This window comes from Ananas comosus, unplaced genomic scaffold, assembly GCF_001540865.1.
Source record: "Ananas comosus cultivar F153 unplaced genomic scaffold, ASM154086v1, whole genome shotgun sequence".
NCBI classification, from domain to species: Eukaryota; Viridiplantae; Streptophyta; class Magnoliopsida; order Poales; family Bromeliaceae; genus Ananas; species Ananas comosus.
Genome location: NW_017893379.1, coordinates 73,912 through 92,342, shown reverse-complemented (window position 1 = coordinate 92,342; position 18,431 = coordinate 73,912). Strand labels below are relative to the sequence as shown.

The window sequence follows — 18,431 nt, the reverse complement described above, 5'->3', positions numbered from 1 at the left end:
AAGAAGAAGGAGATCAAGGAGAAGGCTTTGAGCATCTTCCTCTCTTTCTCTCATCTCCATTGGTGTAGCTCAAGAGGTAAGTTACAAATCCTAGCTTGTAGAACTTAGGGTTTTTGGGTTTTGAGCTTTGAAAATGGGGTCAAATGGACCCCTAGCACCATTGTTGGTGGATCAAAGCTAGAGTTAGGGTTCCAAATTGCAAATGACAAGATGGGAACCCTAGGGCATCCAAAATAGGGTTTTTGGTAAAGTATGAGATTGATCTCATTTGAGGCCTTGTAAACCTAATTGATAGGTGCTCGAACGCGGGGGCGAAGTCGATTTCACGATTCGACTAGTAGATTAGGAGCTATCGACGAAATACGGTCGATTTAGCCTTGTCTTGGACCAAGAAGGCCGAGACCTCGTCGTAAGGTTTGCCGAGGAGCGTTTCTAAAGCCTCTACGTCAATAAAAGGTGAGGGGTGCCATCCGAAACTTTCGAACTCCTTTCTATGTCTTAGATTGCATTTAATCCCATCTCTTACATGTTGCATTGTAGGATTGCATAGTAGCTCCCTTCCTTATGCTTTCTAAATGATAACCTAGTGTACTTGGAACGCTTGGTGACTTAGATAGGTAAGGATTGGGTCGGAACGTGGATCCTATGATGCGAAAGAAAAGAGATGAACCCGATGGGGGTTAGTGACATAGAAAGTAGTATTTAATGTTAAAGAACAAACGAGTGGTGTCACGTCCCGCTATCGCCAATTTGGTCGATCCGGGTCCGTACACAGACGCCGAACGAACAGCACCTCCTCTGTTCGCCCAAGGCTCAACAACAACGAGTATATGTATAAAGAAATAAACAATTCCCAGGATAACATTTCAGTATACATGGCTTGCACGAAGGCAAGCAACAATCACAAGTGATAGTAAAGCTAGCTAAACATGAAATTCACTGTAATTTAAAACTTTCCAACTGAATTTACATAACTGAACATGAAAGCATTTAGTTATATACATGTTTTATAATACATTCATTTACATGTTTCTATACATCAACTAGATGCTACATGAAGCCAAAATGGTAAACTACTAGAACTCTGGTGTCCGCTAGCTAAGCTGCGGGGCCCTTGCCGCGATCCATGGCTACAACGCTCGCACTGGAACCTGTATGGTTAGTGGTGTGAGAACTACAAGAAAGTTCCCAGTGGGTTCGGCCGCCGACCTCGCCGACTCACCCACTAGGTCTATTCAGGCATATGTAGGCAAGAAAGGTAAACAGATAGTAACCAAATGTAAATGTAACTACTACAATGCCTGTACAAAGCTGAAGAAAGCAATATAGGAAAACTGTAAATATGCATGCATGCTTTTTACTGAATTTACCCAATTCATTGGTTAACCCATTTGGTTAACAATCACTCACTGACACTATCCCAACTATCGGGGAGACGCAACCTGCACCCGACGGGACTGTCAACTGGGGGAGACGCAACCTCCTGGTCCAGTAAAGATGACTACTCCGGAGCTCATCGTTCAAGGAGGAGCGACCTCACTTGAACCAAACAAATGTGAGTATGATCTGATTCCCCCTTTAGAGGATTCAACTGACAAACACTGTCACACTTTACTCTAACTAGTTCTTTATGCTAGTTGCACAAATTCATTTCTTGATGCTAACCAAACCTCTAGTTAGAATGTCACCAAGTTCACTATTGTTATAGTCCATGCATTCATAGGGTTCTATGTCCGCATTCTATGTTCACATGTTCTCATTTTCAATAAGAATTTGCATAATCAATATCACTACATAATATTAAAACCCTATAATGCGTGAATACAATGTAAATATGCTCAATGACTTACAATAGACATAAAAGGTGATTCAAAGACTTCGGATAGCACCACCCACCTGTAGTGGTGTCGCAAATCAGATCTCACGTCTCAAAGTGAATCCACGAGGGTATCTCACGACTAGAAGCAAATAGAGCCAAAATGGCTTCTATCGTAATTAGCGCGTCACCGACCTGTCGAAAAGTTAATTTAGACGCTTGAGCATGTTTGTTTTTCATTTGTAAGGAATCAAAAGAGGTTAAATTAGAGTCATTGCCCATAATTTACAATTTAGCCTTTAAGTTCCAAGTATCCATGTATGAATATACATATAGTCATCATTCACATTAGCTCAAGGCTGATTTCAGCATTAAGCTGAAATTTCTGTTGCATGTTCACCATTTGAGGGGTCTCTTAAGCTATTCTCATCAGCAATCAGCATTACATGAAATCAGGAATTAAGGTTCAAGCTTCATTCGAACTTCAGCATCATGCTGAATTCTAGCTTATGCTGAATTTTCCGCATTTCAACTTTTAATTTGATCTATTCTAAAATGACTAACTCAACTACAATCCAATCTGAAATGGACTTACTGTAATTTGATGCTAAGTTGACTTGCTCCATGCATCAATTGGTCCTCTCTTCATTTCGGCAGCAGCAGCAACATGAAGGTATATAGGTTAGCTCCAATACTTCTTAGTTCAGCTCCAAAGCTGAAATTCCTGCAGCGAAGCTTTTAGTTGATCCATTTCATCCTTGCAGCAGCAACCATAGCATGAACTCCTTGCCAGGTAGCTTCTCTCAGCTCGAGCCAGCGAAGGAGTCAAGTTCTTACTTCAAATCCCAAGCCTTCTCAGCTGATCCCTGGTTCGAGCAAGCTCCAATAATCAAAAGGTCTCTCCGAAGCTTTCTTTTCAGCTCAATTCTGAATTTTCAGCACATAAACTCTTAGTTTGACCCATTCTAAGGCAACTAATTGGACTATAAACCAATATGGAATGAGCTTACCTTAGTTTGCTGCTGAATTTACTAGTTCACTGCATCAAGTGGCTCAATCCTGAATTTCAGCAGCATCACAGCAGGAACTTCAGCATCTAACTCTCTTTTGTGACTCCTGCAGCAATGAATGCCTTAGATTTCAGATTCTGGCAGCAGAGAAGTATTCATCAGCCCTTCTTGAAGGTAAGTAACTTAATTGTAATCAAAGACTACATTAAACTCACCTTAATTAGGTGTTATACCAAGTGGTTCTCAGCTCAACTTCCTCTTTTCGGCTGAACTCCACCAATTCTCCTTAGCTTGAAGCTTTTCCAAGGTTAGCTTCAGCTCCAGCAGCAAGAACACTTCTCCCTAGCTGCCCTCTATGCTCGAACAGCAGAAATCGAAATTTCCCTGCTCCAAATTCTATTCCCTGCTGATTACTTGCTCAGCCACTCAACTCCCTAAGCTGCCAACTCTAACGTCTCAAGCCCTTTCTTTGTCTAGAGAGAAGAGAGGAAGAAAGAAATGATAAGTATAAAAGGAAATAGGATTTCTGGAGCTTGGACAAGTGTATTCCACTCAGGTGAAGAGATAAGGGTGATCAATTGCAGCTTAGCCCTTCAAATTCCATGAAATTGCATCAGTGGACAAGTGCTGCCCGCAACTGCTGTACCGGTACAGGCTACTTGCTGTACCGGTACACAGTGCACCAGTAGCAGCAGCAGCAGCAGGAACAGCAGCTGCTTCGATTCTCTTTTCCTTTGATTTTTCTCATTCCTTTTTCATTCCAACGCTTCAAAAACATTCCAAATGAACTTCCCAAGCTACCAAATTAATTTGGTAACTTTTAATTCTCAAATTTGCATCAATTTGATCACTTTTGATCAATTTAACTAAAAATTTCAGCATTTGGACATCGGGTGTTCATATCTCTTGTTCCTCTCATATAATTCATTTGGATCTCATTCGAGCACATCCAAATCATGCCAAAGAAGCTTTCCAAGACATCAAGGTAGTTTGGAAGCAATTAGTTTCAAACTTTGCATCAATGTGGCCATTTTGACCAATTGACTAGAAATTTCAATTTTCGACTCAAATGGCAATTGGAGTTCTTCTGTTGCTTCAATTCCCTTCGAGCTTATTCTCACACATCCAAAACCTATCAATGGATGTTCTCAAGCTACTAATTAAGTTTAGAAATGCTTAATTTCCATTTTAGCATTATTGTGATTACTTTAATCACAATTAGCTTATAAGCAATTTTCAGTCTATTACAAGTGGCATCCAAATGTTAAAGAATAACAAGTGGCATTAATGTAGTGTAAATGACACTAGAGGTTTGAGAACCTAGGGATAGATGGATCCCTTAGAAAGTGCCTTATGGATAAAGAACTTAGTAAACCTAAGTACCCTCACATGGAGAGGTTGTCGGTGAGTTGATTGGGTTGTTGACCCTAGTTGTAGTGCATCCTCACTCGGAGAGGATTTGATTGGGTTGTTGACCCTAATTGTAGGGTATCCTCACTTGGAGAGGATAGATCTAACTCACAGTCTGCTTTTGGGGTGGTATAGCCATCCATATTCCCACATGCAGGGGATTGTCGTCGAGTACTCCGGAGTGTCGCACGACTAGGACCACTTGGAGGTCCGGACCACTTGGAGGTCCGGACCACATGGAGGTCCGCAGACGGTCCCGGGCTTGGGTGCACTTGGAGCTCCCTCCCCACTTTGGGATTGAAAGGTGAGTTATTGGCGAGCCCAAGGGCATCGCCACAGATTGGGTAAAAGAACAGTAAACAATGCCGTTGAACATTATCATTCGAACATGGATCGAATTTGTTAGCATGATAGTAAACCTTTGTTATATGATGCATGCATTCATTATACATGATTATGGGTATAGTAGCATAGTTTTCCTACTATCGCATTTACAGCTTTTAGATATCTATCTATCTATCTATCTGTTGTTGTTTGTGCCCACTTGGACCTAGTGGGGAGATCGGCAGAGTCGGCGGCCGAGCCCACTGGGAACTATGGAAGATAGTTCTCACCCCACTCTATTTCCAGTGGTAGGTACAGGGCTGTTGAGAGAGGACCGCGGCAAGGGCATCGCGCCCGACCAGTGAGACCGTGGTAGTATAGTAGCTTTTCTTTTTGCATTAGTACACCTATGTATTGAGAGAGATTCATTGTAGGTGAGGATTTGGAGAGCTATGTATTTTGGATGAACTATTGTAATAGTTAGCAAAGTACTCTCTTTATTTCACATGTTATTCCTATGGATTACTTGCTCTTGTAGTTGCTGGCACCATTCGTGCCCCATTGGATGTGTATGTTTAGAATTTAAATTTCTGAAAAATTCTTGTACACATTCTTGTTGTGAGCCTTAGGCGGATAGGGGAGGTGCTGTCCAATCGGTGGTCCGCTCGCCGCGCCCGAATCATGCCAAATTGGTAGTGGTTTCGGGGCAGGGCGTGACACCGGAGGCCAAATAAACTCAACAATATTCTTTGTTTTCCCTGCCGACGATGGAATGCTAACTCACCCTTTGGGGTCGGTTATGCGCAACAATCTCGATATACCGAATTGCTTCCGGAGGCCAAATAAACTCAACAATATTCTTTGTTTCTCCTCCCGACGATGGAATGCTAACTCACCCTTTGGGGTCGGTTATGCGCAGCAATCTCGATATACCGAGTTGCTTCTGGAGGCCAAATAAACTCAACAATATTCTTTGTTCCTCCTACTAGCGATGGAATGCTAACTCACCCTTTGGGTCGGTCATGCACAGCAATCTCGATATACAGAATTGCTTCTGGAGGTCAAACAAACTCAACAAAATTCTTTATCTTTCACGCCAATAAAAAAATACTGGATCAGCACGCGAGGTTGAATGTGCAAACAGATATCGGCAAACTGACTTTCTTCCCCTAACAAAAAAAAAAAAAAAAAAAAAAAAAAAAAAAAACTTTCACCTTTTTTTTGCTCGCAAAAAACACTCATAGCAAAAGGTGGGGGGCACTTTGTTTGAGCTAAAAAAAAAGGGTTCAAAATTCAAATTGAAAATATAGAAGGAAGGAAATAGGAAAAGGAAAGATTCAAAAGAAAAAAGGAGGAAAGTATTCAAAAATAAAACAAAAGAGGTATAATTAGTTGATTGAGGTTTGTTTCCTCAATAAACTGATTTTTTAAAATTATTCCCAAATGGGAATTATCTTTGAATCCTATATAAAATAAGATCCAAATTTCGAAAGGGGGGTGAGAGAGAGATTTTTTGAACAGAAGCAAGAAAGGAGAGAGATCCGAAGAAGAAGAAAAAAAAAAGAGAAAAAAAAGAACAGGAAGAAAGAAAAGAAGAAAAAAAGGTGAGAAAAAAAAAAAAAGTTTTTCTCTCTCTCTCTCTCTCTCTCTCTCTCTCTCTCTCTCTCGTGTACAGCACCAAGGAGGGCCCTTGTTGGGCATGCTGGCAGAGGAGGGGTGCCATGTGCACCCCTCCGCTTTTCGTCCTTACCATACAAAAAGGACTCCGGCGACAACGACAACCACGATGACTTCTACGATAACAAGAGATGTGCATGCATACGAAAAGTGTAAGCGCGATTTTTGTTGGTTTGATTAATCCGACCATCTTCGTGATAGGTTTTGAACCGATCAAATCTGACATCAAATCGTCGCTTCCGCCGTACGTATGCATGGTTAATCTCTAAACCGTGCGACCATCTTCGCGATAGGCTCGACATGGTCGAAATTATTAATCGAGCACCGTATATTTTGTTACGAAAATCGTGCAGCCATCTTCGCGAAAGGCTCGACATGGTCAAAACGGTTGACAGAGCGGCCATCTTCGTGATAGGCTCAACACGATCAAGCCCATTTAGTTTACTACATAAACCATGCGGCCATCTTCGTGATAGGCTCGATAAGGTCGAAAGGATTAATCGAGCGGCCATCTTCATGATAGGCTCGACACGATTAAACCCCGCGCACTTGAACAAAACGTGATAAAAATGATAATAAAAAATGGTCGAATACTGTCGTTGTTCGCCATCTTCATATTGCCATCTTCACGATAAGCACCGTCATTTTCATAACAAGCTCGACGTGAATTAATCTCGTATATTTGGACAAAAAAATATATAAAAAAGGGCAAAAAGAAACAAAAAATAATAATAAAAAAAAGGACATCCTTCCCTCTCTCTCTCTTTCTCGGTTCCGTACAGAGAGAGAGAGAGAGATGGAGTCGGGTCTCCAACTCAAACCCAACTCTCTCTCTCTGGCAGCCAACAAAAAAAAGAAAAAAAATGGGAAAAAGGAAAAGAAGAACAAAAAAGAAAAAAGAAAAAAAGAGGGAGTTGGTCCCCAACTCTCTCTCTCTCTCTCGGCAATAAAAAAAAAAGAAAGAAAAAAGAATCAACAAAAAAAAAGAAAATAAAAAGAAAATAAAAGAAAAAAAAGAAGAAGAGTTTTTTATTTCTCTCTGTCAAAAAAAAAGAAAAGAAAAAAAAAAAACAAAAGAACAGAATTTGAAGAATTGGATTTGTTTTATTTTGAAAATGGTCCAATCTATTATGGGCCCAATTTCATAAGCAATCAAAAAAAAAAAAATGCAGAGCCCATATGCAAATTCGGATCCAAAGCCCAGAGCATGTGAAGGCCAAGACTAATCTCAGTCCACATACAAATTCGGGTCCAAAGCCCAAAACATGTAGAGCCCGAAATCCAGCCCACGTACAGATTTAAATTCAAAATCAATAAAAGTCTAGCCCACATACAGATTCGGGCCCAGAACATGTAAAGCCCGCAGCCTAGCTCAACCCACATTCAGATTTGGGTCCAAAACCAATAAAAATTCATGTGAATGAATTTCTTAACCCAAAGCCCACAAACAAAATCCCAAAATCCAAAATCCACGAAGATCCAAAACCCAAAGTCCACAAACAAAATCCCAAAAATACAAAATCCACAAACAAAGATCCAAAATCCAAAGTCCACAAATAAGATCCAAAACCCAAAACCCAAAGATCTAAGATCCAAAGTCCATAAGTAAAATCCAACCAAATTTACCAAACCTATGTCATCCAAATACCTCCAACCCAAACCGAATTCATGAGCTTTCCAAATGGGCCCTTTATTATGAATTAATTCTATGAATCAATTTCCTGGGCTTTCCAAAGGCCCCCTATCATGAATTAATTCGACAAATTAATTTCATGGGTTTGCCAAATAGGCCCTTTATCACGGATTAATTCTATGAATTAATTTCATGGGCCGTCCTTGTCATAGATTAATTTCATGAATTAATGGGCCCTCCAAATGGCTCCTTATCATAAATTAATTCAATGGGCTCTCCAAATGGCCCCTATCATGAATTAATTTCATCAATTCAATGGACTTTACAAACGGGCTCCTAGCATGAATTAATTTCATGAATCAGTTTCATGAACATCTCAATTTCAAACGATCGAACAGTCGCTAAACTAAACCCAAATTCAAACGACCGAAATGTCGCTAAACTAAACCCAAATTCAAACGACCGAAACGTCGTTAAAATAAACCCAAATTCAAACGACCAAAACGTCGTTAAACTAAACCCAACGACCGAAACGTCGTTAAACTAAACCCAAATCCAAACGACCGTAAAGTCGCTAAATTAAACCCAAATTCAAACGACCGCAAAGTCATTAAACTAAACTCAAATTCAAACGACCGTAAAGTCGTTAAACTAAACAATCAAACTAAACCCAATCCAAAACATCTCCAAATCGACAGAGTTCTAAATTACACACTTAGAACTCAGGCAAATGATATCAAATTCATTCGGACTCTAATACATATACTTAGAGTTCATCCGACTAACCCTAATACATATCCTTAAAGTCTAGTCAACCTTTTGCTCTAGCACATATACCTAGAGTGGAAGTCAAACCGTGCTCGACTAGTCCTAACCCATATACTTAGGGTCTAGTCAGCCTTTTGCTCTAGCACATATACCTAGAGTGAAATCCATACCCGATCGAGCTCTAATACATATACTTGGAGCTCATACAAATCAAATCTGACTACCCCTAATACATATACTTAGGGCTTAGTCAGATCTTCATTCTAGCACATATAACTAGAGCGAAAATATATTAAACTCGGTTAATCCTGATACATATACTCAGGAATTAGCCACTATCTACTTTCGGCTAATTCGACCCACCTCAATTCATATACTTAAGGTCTGGTCACATCTCCACCTTGGAACATACAACTAAGGTGAATATAATCGGACTCTAAGACATATACTTAGAGCCAATTAGACTCTAATACATAGAGTCTAATATTGACTAGGTTTTAACACATATACTTAGGACCTAGTCAATCTCAAATCCAACTGAATCCTAATACATATACTTAGAATTCAATTTATGTACAGTGGGGGTATGCCCCTGCTTAAGCCATGTACACGGCAAATCATATTAATAAAATTTTATTTGCCTGTTTGGTCTCCTTTATTATCAGTATTTATATTTGATCTCTTAATTGAGGGTTCCTTTACACCGAAAGTGTGGAGTAATTAACAACAGATTCTTGAGTCTGTTGGAAGCCATGAACCTATAATTCTGATTTCAAAATAAAATTCAAACAAATTTTATCTCTACCATAAATGACCACTCGCCCTAGAAACATCTACGGCGGGGCCGGTTCGTTCGCGGCAGACACGTTTATATCCTATTATTATATATTTTTTAATACCCAAAATACCCTCTCCTCTCTACCGCCTCTTTCCTCGCCGCCCTACACCGCCGCCTCGCCCTACACCGCCGCCTTGCCCTCCTCCGCCGCCTCGCCCTCGCCCATCCCTCCATTCGTGTCCACACACATGCTCTCATGCTCCTTCGCCGTCTCGCCCTCGCCCTCGCACGCCTCTCCATCCATGCCCACTTCGATCTCCTCCCTATCGTCGCCGAAATGGAGGGGCAACGCGTGTCACGCCCCGGGACCGGCGGAGGCCCTCCCGGTAGCTTGCCCAGACCCGCCATATGTCTACACATATAAGGAGTCTACAATAAAAGCGAAAGTAGTAGAACAAATAGAAGAAGTGAAATAACTAGCAACTAATGATATCAGAGCGAGTATAGTTCTAACATCTACACCAAAGTAAAGAAGTAAAGCTAGACAAAAAAAGGAGTCATAAGAAGTACAATATCTGTCTCAAAAGTACAAAAGTGGTGGTCTCTAGTACACTGGTAAAACTCTCAACCTCTCGCCAAAAAGAAATATAAATCGAGAGGTAGACCACCTAGCAACTCGTCCTCGAAGGAAGCTAGCTCGAAGCAACTCCCTTCCCGCGATCCCTGGCCTCACCCTGCGTGGAAGGCTCTGAAAAACATCGAGAAAAAGAGGGCGTGAGAACTATAATTTATAGTTCCCAGTGGGCAATTACTGACCTCAGCTCAATGCACCACTAGGCCCCAAAAGGAAAGGGTAAGTACGATAATAATAGCAATAATGACTGCGATATAAAGGCATAATTAAAATGCTAAATTATTAAACTCAAGTATAAACGATGTCATGGTGATGTACATCTACGATATCATAATAGTATGTCCAATGGCAATAGCTAAGTGTCATTAACCTTTATCAATACATGATGCATAAGTTCTGTTATGGCAACCAAGTATGCTTCAATGTAAAAGGAGACTATCAAGTATACTACATGTCTCAACACTAAGCTAAAAGCATATAAATGTAATTCAACTACTAAACCTATCAAGTAGTGATTAACCATTCTCAACACCGTGCCGATTTCCATTTCCAATTAAGGACCTACCAAAGGTAGTCCAGCTTGTGCCGCCTAAGTGCCTGTGGTAGCCCAACATCCCTACTCTTGGAATGTGTCTGTCCCACTCGACCCCGTAGGCTTCTCAATACCGCACGAGCGAACATAAGTCGCGTAGGCTAACTCCGGAGTGCCGGCTTGTAGGGAGCGACCCTCACAAGCATGTGCGAATGAGCACAAATGGCAAGCAAGCATAGTCCAAGTCTCAAGTATCCAATCCTCATGTCTCTAACATGGTATAGTCACTAGCATCCCGAAGATCTAGTTTAAGTCACAATGTGAAGTTTCAACATTTGCTACGCCTAGTGCCCCTTGATGACACTTAGGCAATTTGATGTTCAACATGTATTCCAAATCCCTCAATGGCCCTATCCACTAGGTTCTCACATGTCCCGAGCTCAATGCCGCTTGATGACATTAGCTCTCTAGTTCACATACCTTCTAAATGGCAATCTTGTCATCTTTCATGTCACAAGTAAACTCAAGTTTAAATGCATGAATCCGAACTCATTTATACTATAGAAGCATGAAACCAAGTCTCATAAAGAATGCTAAATGCAACCAAAGATCTCCCAAGCAACTCTCTACTACATAGAGGTCCAAAATTTCATCATATATAACATATGCATTTTAAGCATTCTAAAAATCATAATAAATACATTTAGTATGAACATGCATGCTTTTTCAATTTACGGAACATATATAACCATATATGAGAATTTCTCATATGTAGGCTAGGTCAAACCCACCGAACCGTCGCGTAGGGTCTCGATTCGCCGAACAAAGTTGTCCCCGAGTCTCAAAATACCCTAAAAGTATTGAGCGACAAGATACACGGGCATTACGATCAACTATAAGATCAAACTTTAACAAATTTAGCAAAAGGGCTAAAACTCACCCAATGAGTGGAAAATCTCTCTCAAGCTCCAAAAGAGAGCTAAATCCCTTCCAATCCAAGCCCAAGGAAGGTTCTAAACCAACTAATTTAGGTCCAAAAGCCCTAGATCAAAAATGCCCAAATATAAGCCCTAAGTATCAAATCTAGGGTTTCATCTCAAAGAAACCTCCAAAATTCAAATCTAGAGGAAAAGATCTAGTCACTTACCTCTAGGAAGCTTCAAACCAAGCTCAAAGTCCTCAAACTTCAAGGATCAACCCTCAACCAAGCATAAACCCAAGCTCCAAGCTTCATCCATGGAGGGAAAATGCACCAAGAGGGAAAAAGAGAGGTTAAACCTTTAATCCCAAGCCAAAAATGAGATCAAAATCAAAGAGAAGCATGGAGGAGCTCCCTTTACCTTCTCCCTGCAGTGGCAAGCTCAAAGAGCAGCCCTAGGGTCGTGGGTGGCAATATAGAAGTGCTACAAAAGCAAAAACACCCCTGCAGTTTCGAACTGTGCGAAATTTGCCGCCTTGTACCGGTACACGGGCCCTTGTACCGGTACAAGGTCCACGAAATCCAAACCTGAGGCTCGGGTTGCTGGGCTCTGCGGCTCTGTACCGGTACAAGCTCCGATGGCTGTACCGGTACAACCATCAATCCTTGTACCGGTATAAGCACAGCCTTGTACCGGTACAAGCCTGCCAGAACTCAATCCGAGAGTCAGCTAAATCCCCTTTTTTCGGGTTTTGGTGCAAGGCTTTGTACCGCAAATCTTGGGACACGTGCCATAGGTCGGAACACAGTCAACGACCCACCAGAAAATCTGGAAAGGCTCAGAACACGGCCAATCACTCGAACCTCGCAATTTGCAAAGGTCCAGTGTGTTACAACGCGAGTGCAGGAAGAGCGGGGGAGCATGTAGAGGAAAATGGAGTCGGAGCTGCGGTTGAGCGAGGCACGAAGAACAGAAAAGGAGGGGCGACGGCTGAGCGAGGTTGGGGGAAGAAGACGAAGATGGTGAGGGGCATTTTGGTCATTTTATCATGGTGTACCCCCTGTGAATATTTCTCATTTTTTAAGGGGGCAAAGTGTAGGTTTTTAAATGACTAGAGGGGAAAGTGAAAAAGCAGGTATTGACAGGGAGGTTTTCTGTAATTTAATCTATAACTAATAACAATTTTAGTTTCTATTTTTGTAAATCCTTTAAAATGAATTTTATTTTTTAATTAATGGGTCTGAAAAAGTTGGACCCTCTCAGTCCTAGAAAAATTTTCACCTTAATACCCATCTATAAAAACTAATGAATTCACAATGTTTCTTGCCACGTGGCAAGAAACCCTTCATTCTTAGATTATAGGTTATTAGATAGACTAAAAACCTTGAGCCAAACCAATTCTCTAAATTAGCACTTGAACCAAACCAATTAAATCTGAACCGACTTTAGATTATAGGTTATATTAGATAGACTAAAAACCTTGAGCCAAACCAATTCTCTAAATTAGCACTTGAACCAAACCAATTAAATCTGAACCAACTGAGCCGAAGAACTGTTGTATTTTGTTGTGTATGAAAACCGAACCAATTAAAACTGAACCGAAGAACCGTTGTCTCTAAATCTGAACCGAACCAATTAACTGACTCTCTCTAAACCGAACTGAACCATTCACTATCTAAACTTCTCAAACCGAACCAATACCAATTAACTGACTCTCTCTAAACCGAACCGAACCGAACCGAACCATTCACTATCTAAACTTCTCAAACCGACCGCCTCCTCATGATCGTCATTCTTCTCACCGCTTCCTTCTTCTCCGCTCGAAACCTAAGTCGCTCCGCCTCCTCACGATCGTGATTCTTCTCGCCGCTTACTTCTTCTCCGCTCGAAATCGTAAGTCGCTCCGCCTCCTCACGACATTGATTCTCATGTTTTTCTCATGTCCGTTACAGTCGCGACCTTGATTCTTCTTCTACCCTGTTTCCGTTTCAGACGGGATCGACGGGATCGTGCTAAAACATTTACCACCATTTCAGATGGATTCTGTCCTCTACCCTGGCCGATCTTTGCCTATAAAATCCATCCATACCTTGCATCGAAACCAGCATCTTTTGCTATTATCCCGAAATTTGAACGGTAAGAAATAAGAAATTTAGGTATTCAGATTAAATCTTTCTTTTTCTTATATAATATGATAATAATAATAATAATCTTATTGTTTTATCCCCAGGAATCGGCGCTCATATTTATAATATCTGGACGTTTCCTGCACGGTAGGGTTTTGTATTCAGATCAAATTTTCTTTCTTATATAATATAATAATAATCCTATTGTTTTATTCCCAGTAACCGACGCTCGCAGTTACAAGATCTGGACGTTTCCTTCTTGGTAGGGTTTCAGGTTAGTATTTTTATTTTCCATGAATTGTATCTTTCTGATCAACATAGAATTTCTAACTGTTAATTTTTTTCTAGAATTATTGGTAATTTAGTCTTCAAGAATAAGCCTTAAATAAATATTTAAATGCGAGTATTGATTTTCTGTTATTCTTAAATAAATTTTATGAAAATAATTAATAGGTTCAAATTGTTATGGTAGATTAATATTAGTCGGCAGTAGATTAATATTAGTCGGCTCCAAATTTTTACCCCAATCCTTAGGATTTTCTTTCACTCCTCCTTTCCGGAGTGATGAACTGTACTTTCCCTCATCTTTCATTTGACTGCAGCAATGGCGGCGTCTATTAGCATTGACATTAATTTTCGCCGTTTACTCCGCAAGATCTGCGCTAAATTTTCACTCCAACCTCCAAGGTACGGAATGAAATTAGATGCAGATTTGAGATTTTGCTCTTACGTCAATGTTGAAATTCCAAGAAGTAGCCGAATCATAGATCTGTTGAGCCGATCGAGTTAAACTACGATTTCCCCATTTGGTAGCTTGGATTTGATCGCACTGCTCCAAAGCTTCCTTAGGTGCGTCGATCGTTATCTTTTTCAATAATTATGTTTGGATTTATGCCAATTTAAGTATTTTTATCTATTTTTTGGCTATTTGATTGTGCATCTGTTGGAAAATTTCATATAATTTTTGAGCTAATAAAGTTTAAGAATCAGACTGTTGTGGTTGTTTTGTTGTTTTATGTGTTCCATGTACGCTCAAGGTCATCTAAATCAATTGAACTTGTAACTAAGGTTCTCTTTATTAGTAATCTTGGAAATAAACTCTGATGTGAATTTTTAAATCGATTTGTCCAGTTTGCAAATTAAGTCAGTATGTATTCTAAATTAATGCTATGGTTTGCAGTTAAACATCCAACATAATATAAAACAATCTTTCGATTGGCTTCAACATTAATACAACTACCTGAAACCAAGCTAAATCTTATTTCACATTGCCACAAAGAGCCGAATACTTGCTTGGCCCATTAGATAAGCTTAGAAAATGTATTCAACAAGCATATCTTTGTGTTAGGAGTCTTTTTTTTTTTTCGTGAGATTTCGCTATTCAGCTCGGATTCCTATCTTTAAGTCTGTCAAATACTTGCTTGACATGTGCTTGTTTTCGGCAAAATTAAGCTCCAATTCGGACGATGGATCCAAAGAGATCACCATAGATCCTGATATAATCCCTTGATTCATCTTCATAATTCATGAACTGTAAAAGAGTTTCACTGAGTATATGTATTTGTCTTTTTGATCGCATTATTTTGCTGATTTGTAGCAACTTTCAAAGATTACCTAGTTGTGTTTAGGGCAACTTACTTGATTCTGACCTCATAATTTCAGTAGTGAAGGCATGTAAAATTCAGTACTCTGGCTTTTACAATCTTCATCCTATTCCTGAATATGCAAAATCCACACTACACATTAGTGAAAATTCAGGACTAGTGTAGGTTTATCACATAAGAAACCAGATACTTGTACAAAGATTAGACTAGAACACTTCATAAAAACATAGAAAACTAAGTGAATATACCATAACTTGACAAAAGGATCAAGATAAAATCATAGAATTCTTATTATCCTTCCAAGGAAAAGACAATTAGAAGAATCCCCAATAGCTAACAATTGTAGTGCACACTGTACCTAATTGCAAGTTCATCTAAGTCATATGATTGCTACCCAAATTTTAGGCAATACCACACAAGAATTCTCATCAAGATTACAGGTTATAAATTTAAGCATTTTCTGACATCCTCTGCCCAAAATTCACATCATTCAACTAATATGCAAATAGACAAACTAATGTATGAAAATCAGATTTTGCAGGGATATGTATGTCAATTTGGTAGTTTTGCAGGGGCATATATATGTATAGATCCCCATCTAATTCCAAGTTTCTATCTCTTACATTATTTTACAGTACAACTTTGTCGGGCGACTACTTGGTCCTAGAGGGAACTCTCTACAACGAGTGGAAGTCACTACTGATTGCCGTGTCCTAATTCGAGGGTGTGGCAGTATTAAGATTCTTTTCCATTATCTTTTTCAATAATTATGTTTGGATTTATGCCAGTTTAAGTATTTTTATCTATTTTTTGGCTATTTGATTGTGCCTCTGTTGGAAAATTTCATAAAATTTTTTGATCTCCTCTTCTTATTTGGCTATTTGTTATATGGAAAAGGAGCAACAACTGTTTCTCAAAGAAATTGATAATGGAAAAGAAATCCGTTTAGGACAATCGATATGTGCATGTTGATGCTGATCTGATACTTTCATGCAGATATTTCGAGGATTAGCTTATATCCATACTGTCCCTGGAGTTTGTCATAGAGATGTGAAGCCACAAAATCTCTTGGTTTGTACTCTATCAGCATTATACGAAAAATCCCACTGAAACTACTTTTTGCTGCTGATATGCTCAGATTTTCGCCCTGTAATATAAATCCTATGCAGGTAGATCCTCTTACTCACCAAGTGAAGCTGTGTGATTTTGGAAGTGCCAAAATTCTGGTATATTTACTACATTCATTTGCTTGCAAAATCTTATGTCTTCTACTTCTACTTATAGTTGTATCATACTTTTCTCTTTTACTGTTGAAATTATATGCATTCTGAATGCATTTGACTTATATTCTGTTCAATAAATAGCAAAATGTGAAGTATCTTCTGATTCCTTATATATTATGTAACTATGAGCGATTGGAATTGGCTCAATAATTTTGTTGTTAAGAGTTGTCCCTGCTATTATGCAAATTTTATTTACTACCTTTAGGTTTATGAAGTTTTCTCTTTTTTCCTCGTCCCCATCTCGTCTTATTGCGGCATATAAGAATTTCTGACTTCCTTTTGACAGAGTTGCTAGTGATTTTGATTTTACTATTGAATTGCCATATCAAGTTAAGGGAGCAGCCAACATATCATACATATGCTCTCGCTATTATCGTGCACCTGAACTCATATTTGGTGCAACTGAATACACCACATCAATTGATATATGGTCAGCAGGATGTGTTCTTGCTGAGTTGCTTCTTGGTCAGGTTAGTGCTTGTCTTACTCAGCCTGTGGTGTGCTTCCTCTACAAGTCTTGTTGTACAAATTTTTGAGTGCAGGACACTTATTTTTCTCTTCTTTATCCAAATATTAGCCCCTATTTCCTGGAGAAAGTGCTGTCGATCAGCTAGTGAATCTTAAAATTTTTATTCTATGTCTTAATTTTTGCTTGGTTGTGTTGTAGCTGGATTTGTTATTTTTAGCTAGGTATTTAGATTTTTCTGATTGTATCCTAGTTAACATCTCTGTCACAGGTGGTCCTCTTCACAAATCCAAGCTCAATCCCAAACCGCGGCACAGCGCTCTTCTTCCTCTGCTGCTTCTTGTGCTTATTTTCGGCAAAATTAAGCTCCAATTCGGACGACGGATCCAGAGAGATCACCATCGATACTGGTATAATCCCTTACCAGTGTTTTTTAATTGAAGCACCATCCACTATCTTTTTGCAATTCCAGCTAGGCCATGGGAAATAATTTCAGATCTGTGATTATTTGCTTAGAGACCTTGAGAAGATAAGCTTGTTCAGAATGTATCTGTTAGCACAACAAAATGTCAACACTCCTTGATAGGTATTTATTAACTTCTTTATTCAGAAACAGGAACTTATACTGGGCCTCTTTATTCAAACAGAGAGAAAAAAAAAGGATTCTTATCAATATGTTTTTGAATAGGTTAGACTGCAAATGTTTATGTAGGGCATGACATGAGCTTCTTTTTGACAAAGTAGAAGAAACATGAGACTCTTTAGTAGATTTCTATGACATGATTATAATGTGAAGGGTTTATGCTTCGAAAACCTAGCTAGTCAGAACTGGTGATGGAGTGAGGTATGCCTGGCTCTAGACTTTAACCAAGGTATCTTTAGATAGTGATTATATTACCTGGAGAGATTAAAACCCCCAATATTAATAAAAGAAGGTAAGTACCTCAGAGACTGTTTGTGATGTCCAAACATAGTAACGATAGTTAGTGAATACTGAACACAATAGTAATTTTTTGTCCTGTTTGTTCTCTTGTGCTCTTTCTTGCATTCCTTCGAGGAAGGTAAAGCTTCTTCGTAAGATTCTATTCGTCATTAGTGAGGTCCTTGCTAATTGCTGGTAATCTCCTCTGTGACAGTCACAATTGTAGGATGAATATTGCTGGTAATCGTAAGATTAAACTAACTTCTGTCTAACATATATAGTGCAAATTGGCAAATTCAGTATTTGTACTAACTTTAATTTTTGTTTGTTATTGTAGGATGAATATTGTCTGACATTTACTATTTTGGTGGGAATCCTGAAGCAATTGAGCTCTCCTCATTTTACTCTTTTCATCACATTTTGTCTGCCGCTACATATACATTACCAGAGGGCATTCGTTTAAACTAAAAACAATATATACGCTATACGATTAATAATTCATTGTGAATAAAGAAGTGATGAAAATTT

General features: G+C 39.3%; 1 protein-coding gene and 1 long non-coding RNA gene across 3 annotated transcripts; one reads left to right on the top strand and one right to left on the bottom strand.

The window, feature by feature from the left end:
- Positions 1-924: 924 nt before the first annotated feature.
- LOC109705824 lies at positions 925-4,070 on the bottom strand. 2 transcript variants are annotated; one of them, XR_002214915.1, is made up of 5 exons: positions 3,042-4,070; positions 2,827-2,963; positions 2,412-2,743; positions 1,897-2,011; positions 925-1,151 (listed from the first exon to the last, which is right to left on the bottom strand). It is a non-coding gene; the product is annotated as an uncharacterized LOC109705824 (long non-coding RNA). The 2 variants fall into 2 exon arrangements; XR_002214914.1 differs by having other exon boundaries at positions 2,827-2,932.
- Positions 4,071-12,435: 8,365 nt separating this feature from the next.
- On the top strand, positions 12,436-18,067 carry LOC109705826 (serine/threonine-protein kinase BUR1-like). Its single transcript, XM_020226602.1, has 5 exons — positions 12,436-12,501; positions 16,229-16,303; positions 16,402-16,554; positions 16,788-16,985; positions 17,235-18,067. Exons 1-5 carry the CDS (start codon positions 12,436-12,438, stop codon positions 17,469-17,471), a joined length of 729 nt encoding a protein of 242 aa, XP_020082191.1. The 3' UTR covers positions 17,472-18,067.
- Positions 18,068-18,431: the final 364 nt, after the last annotated feature.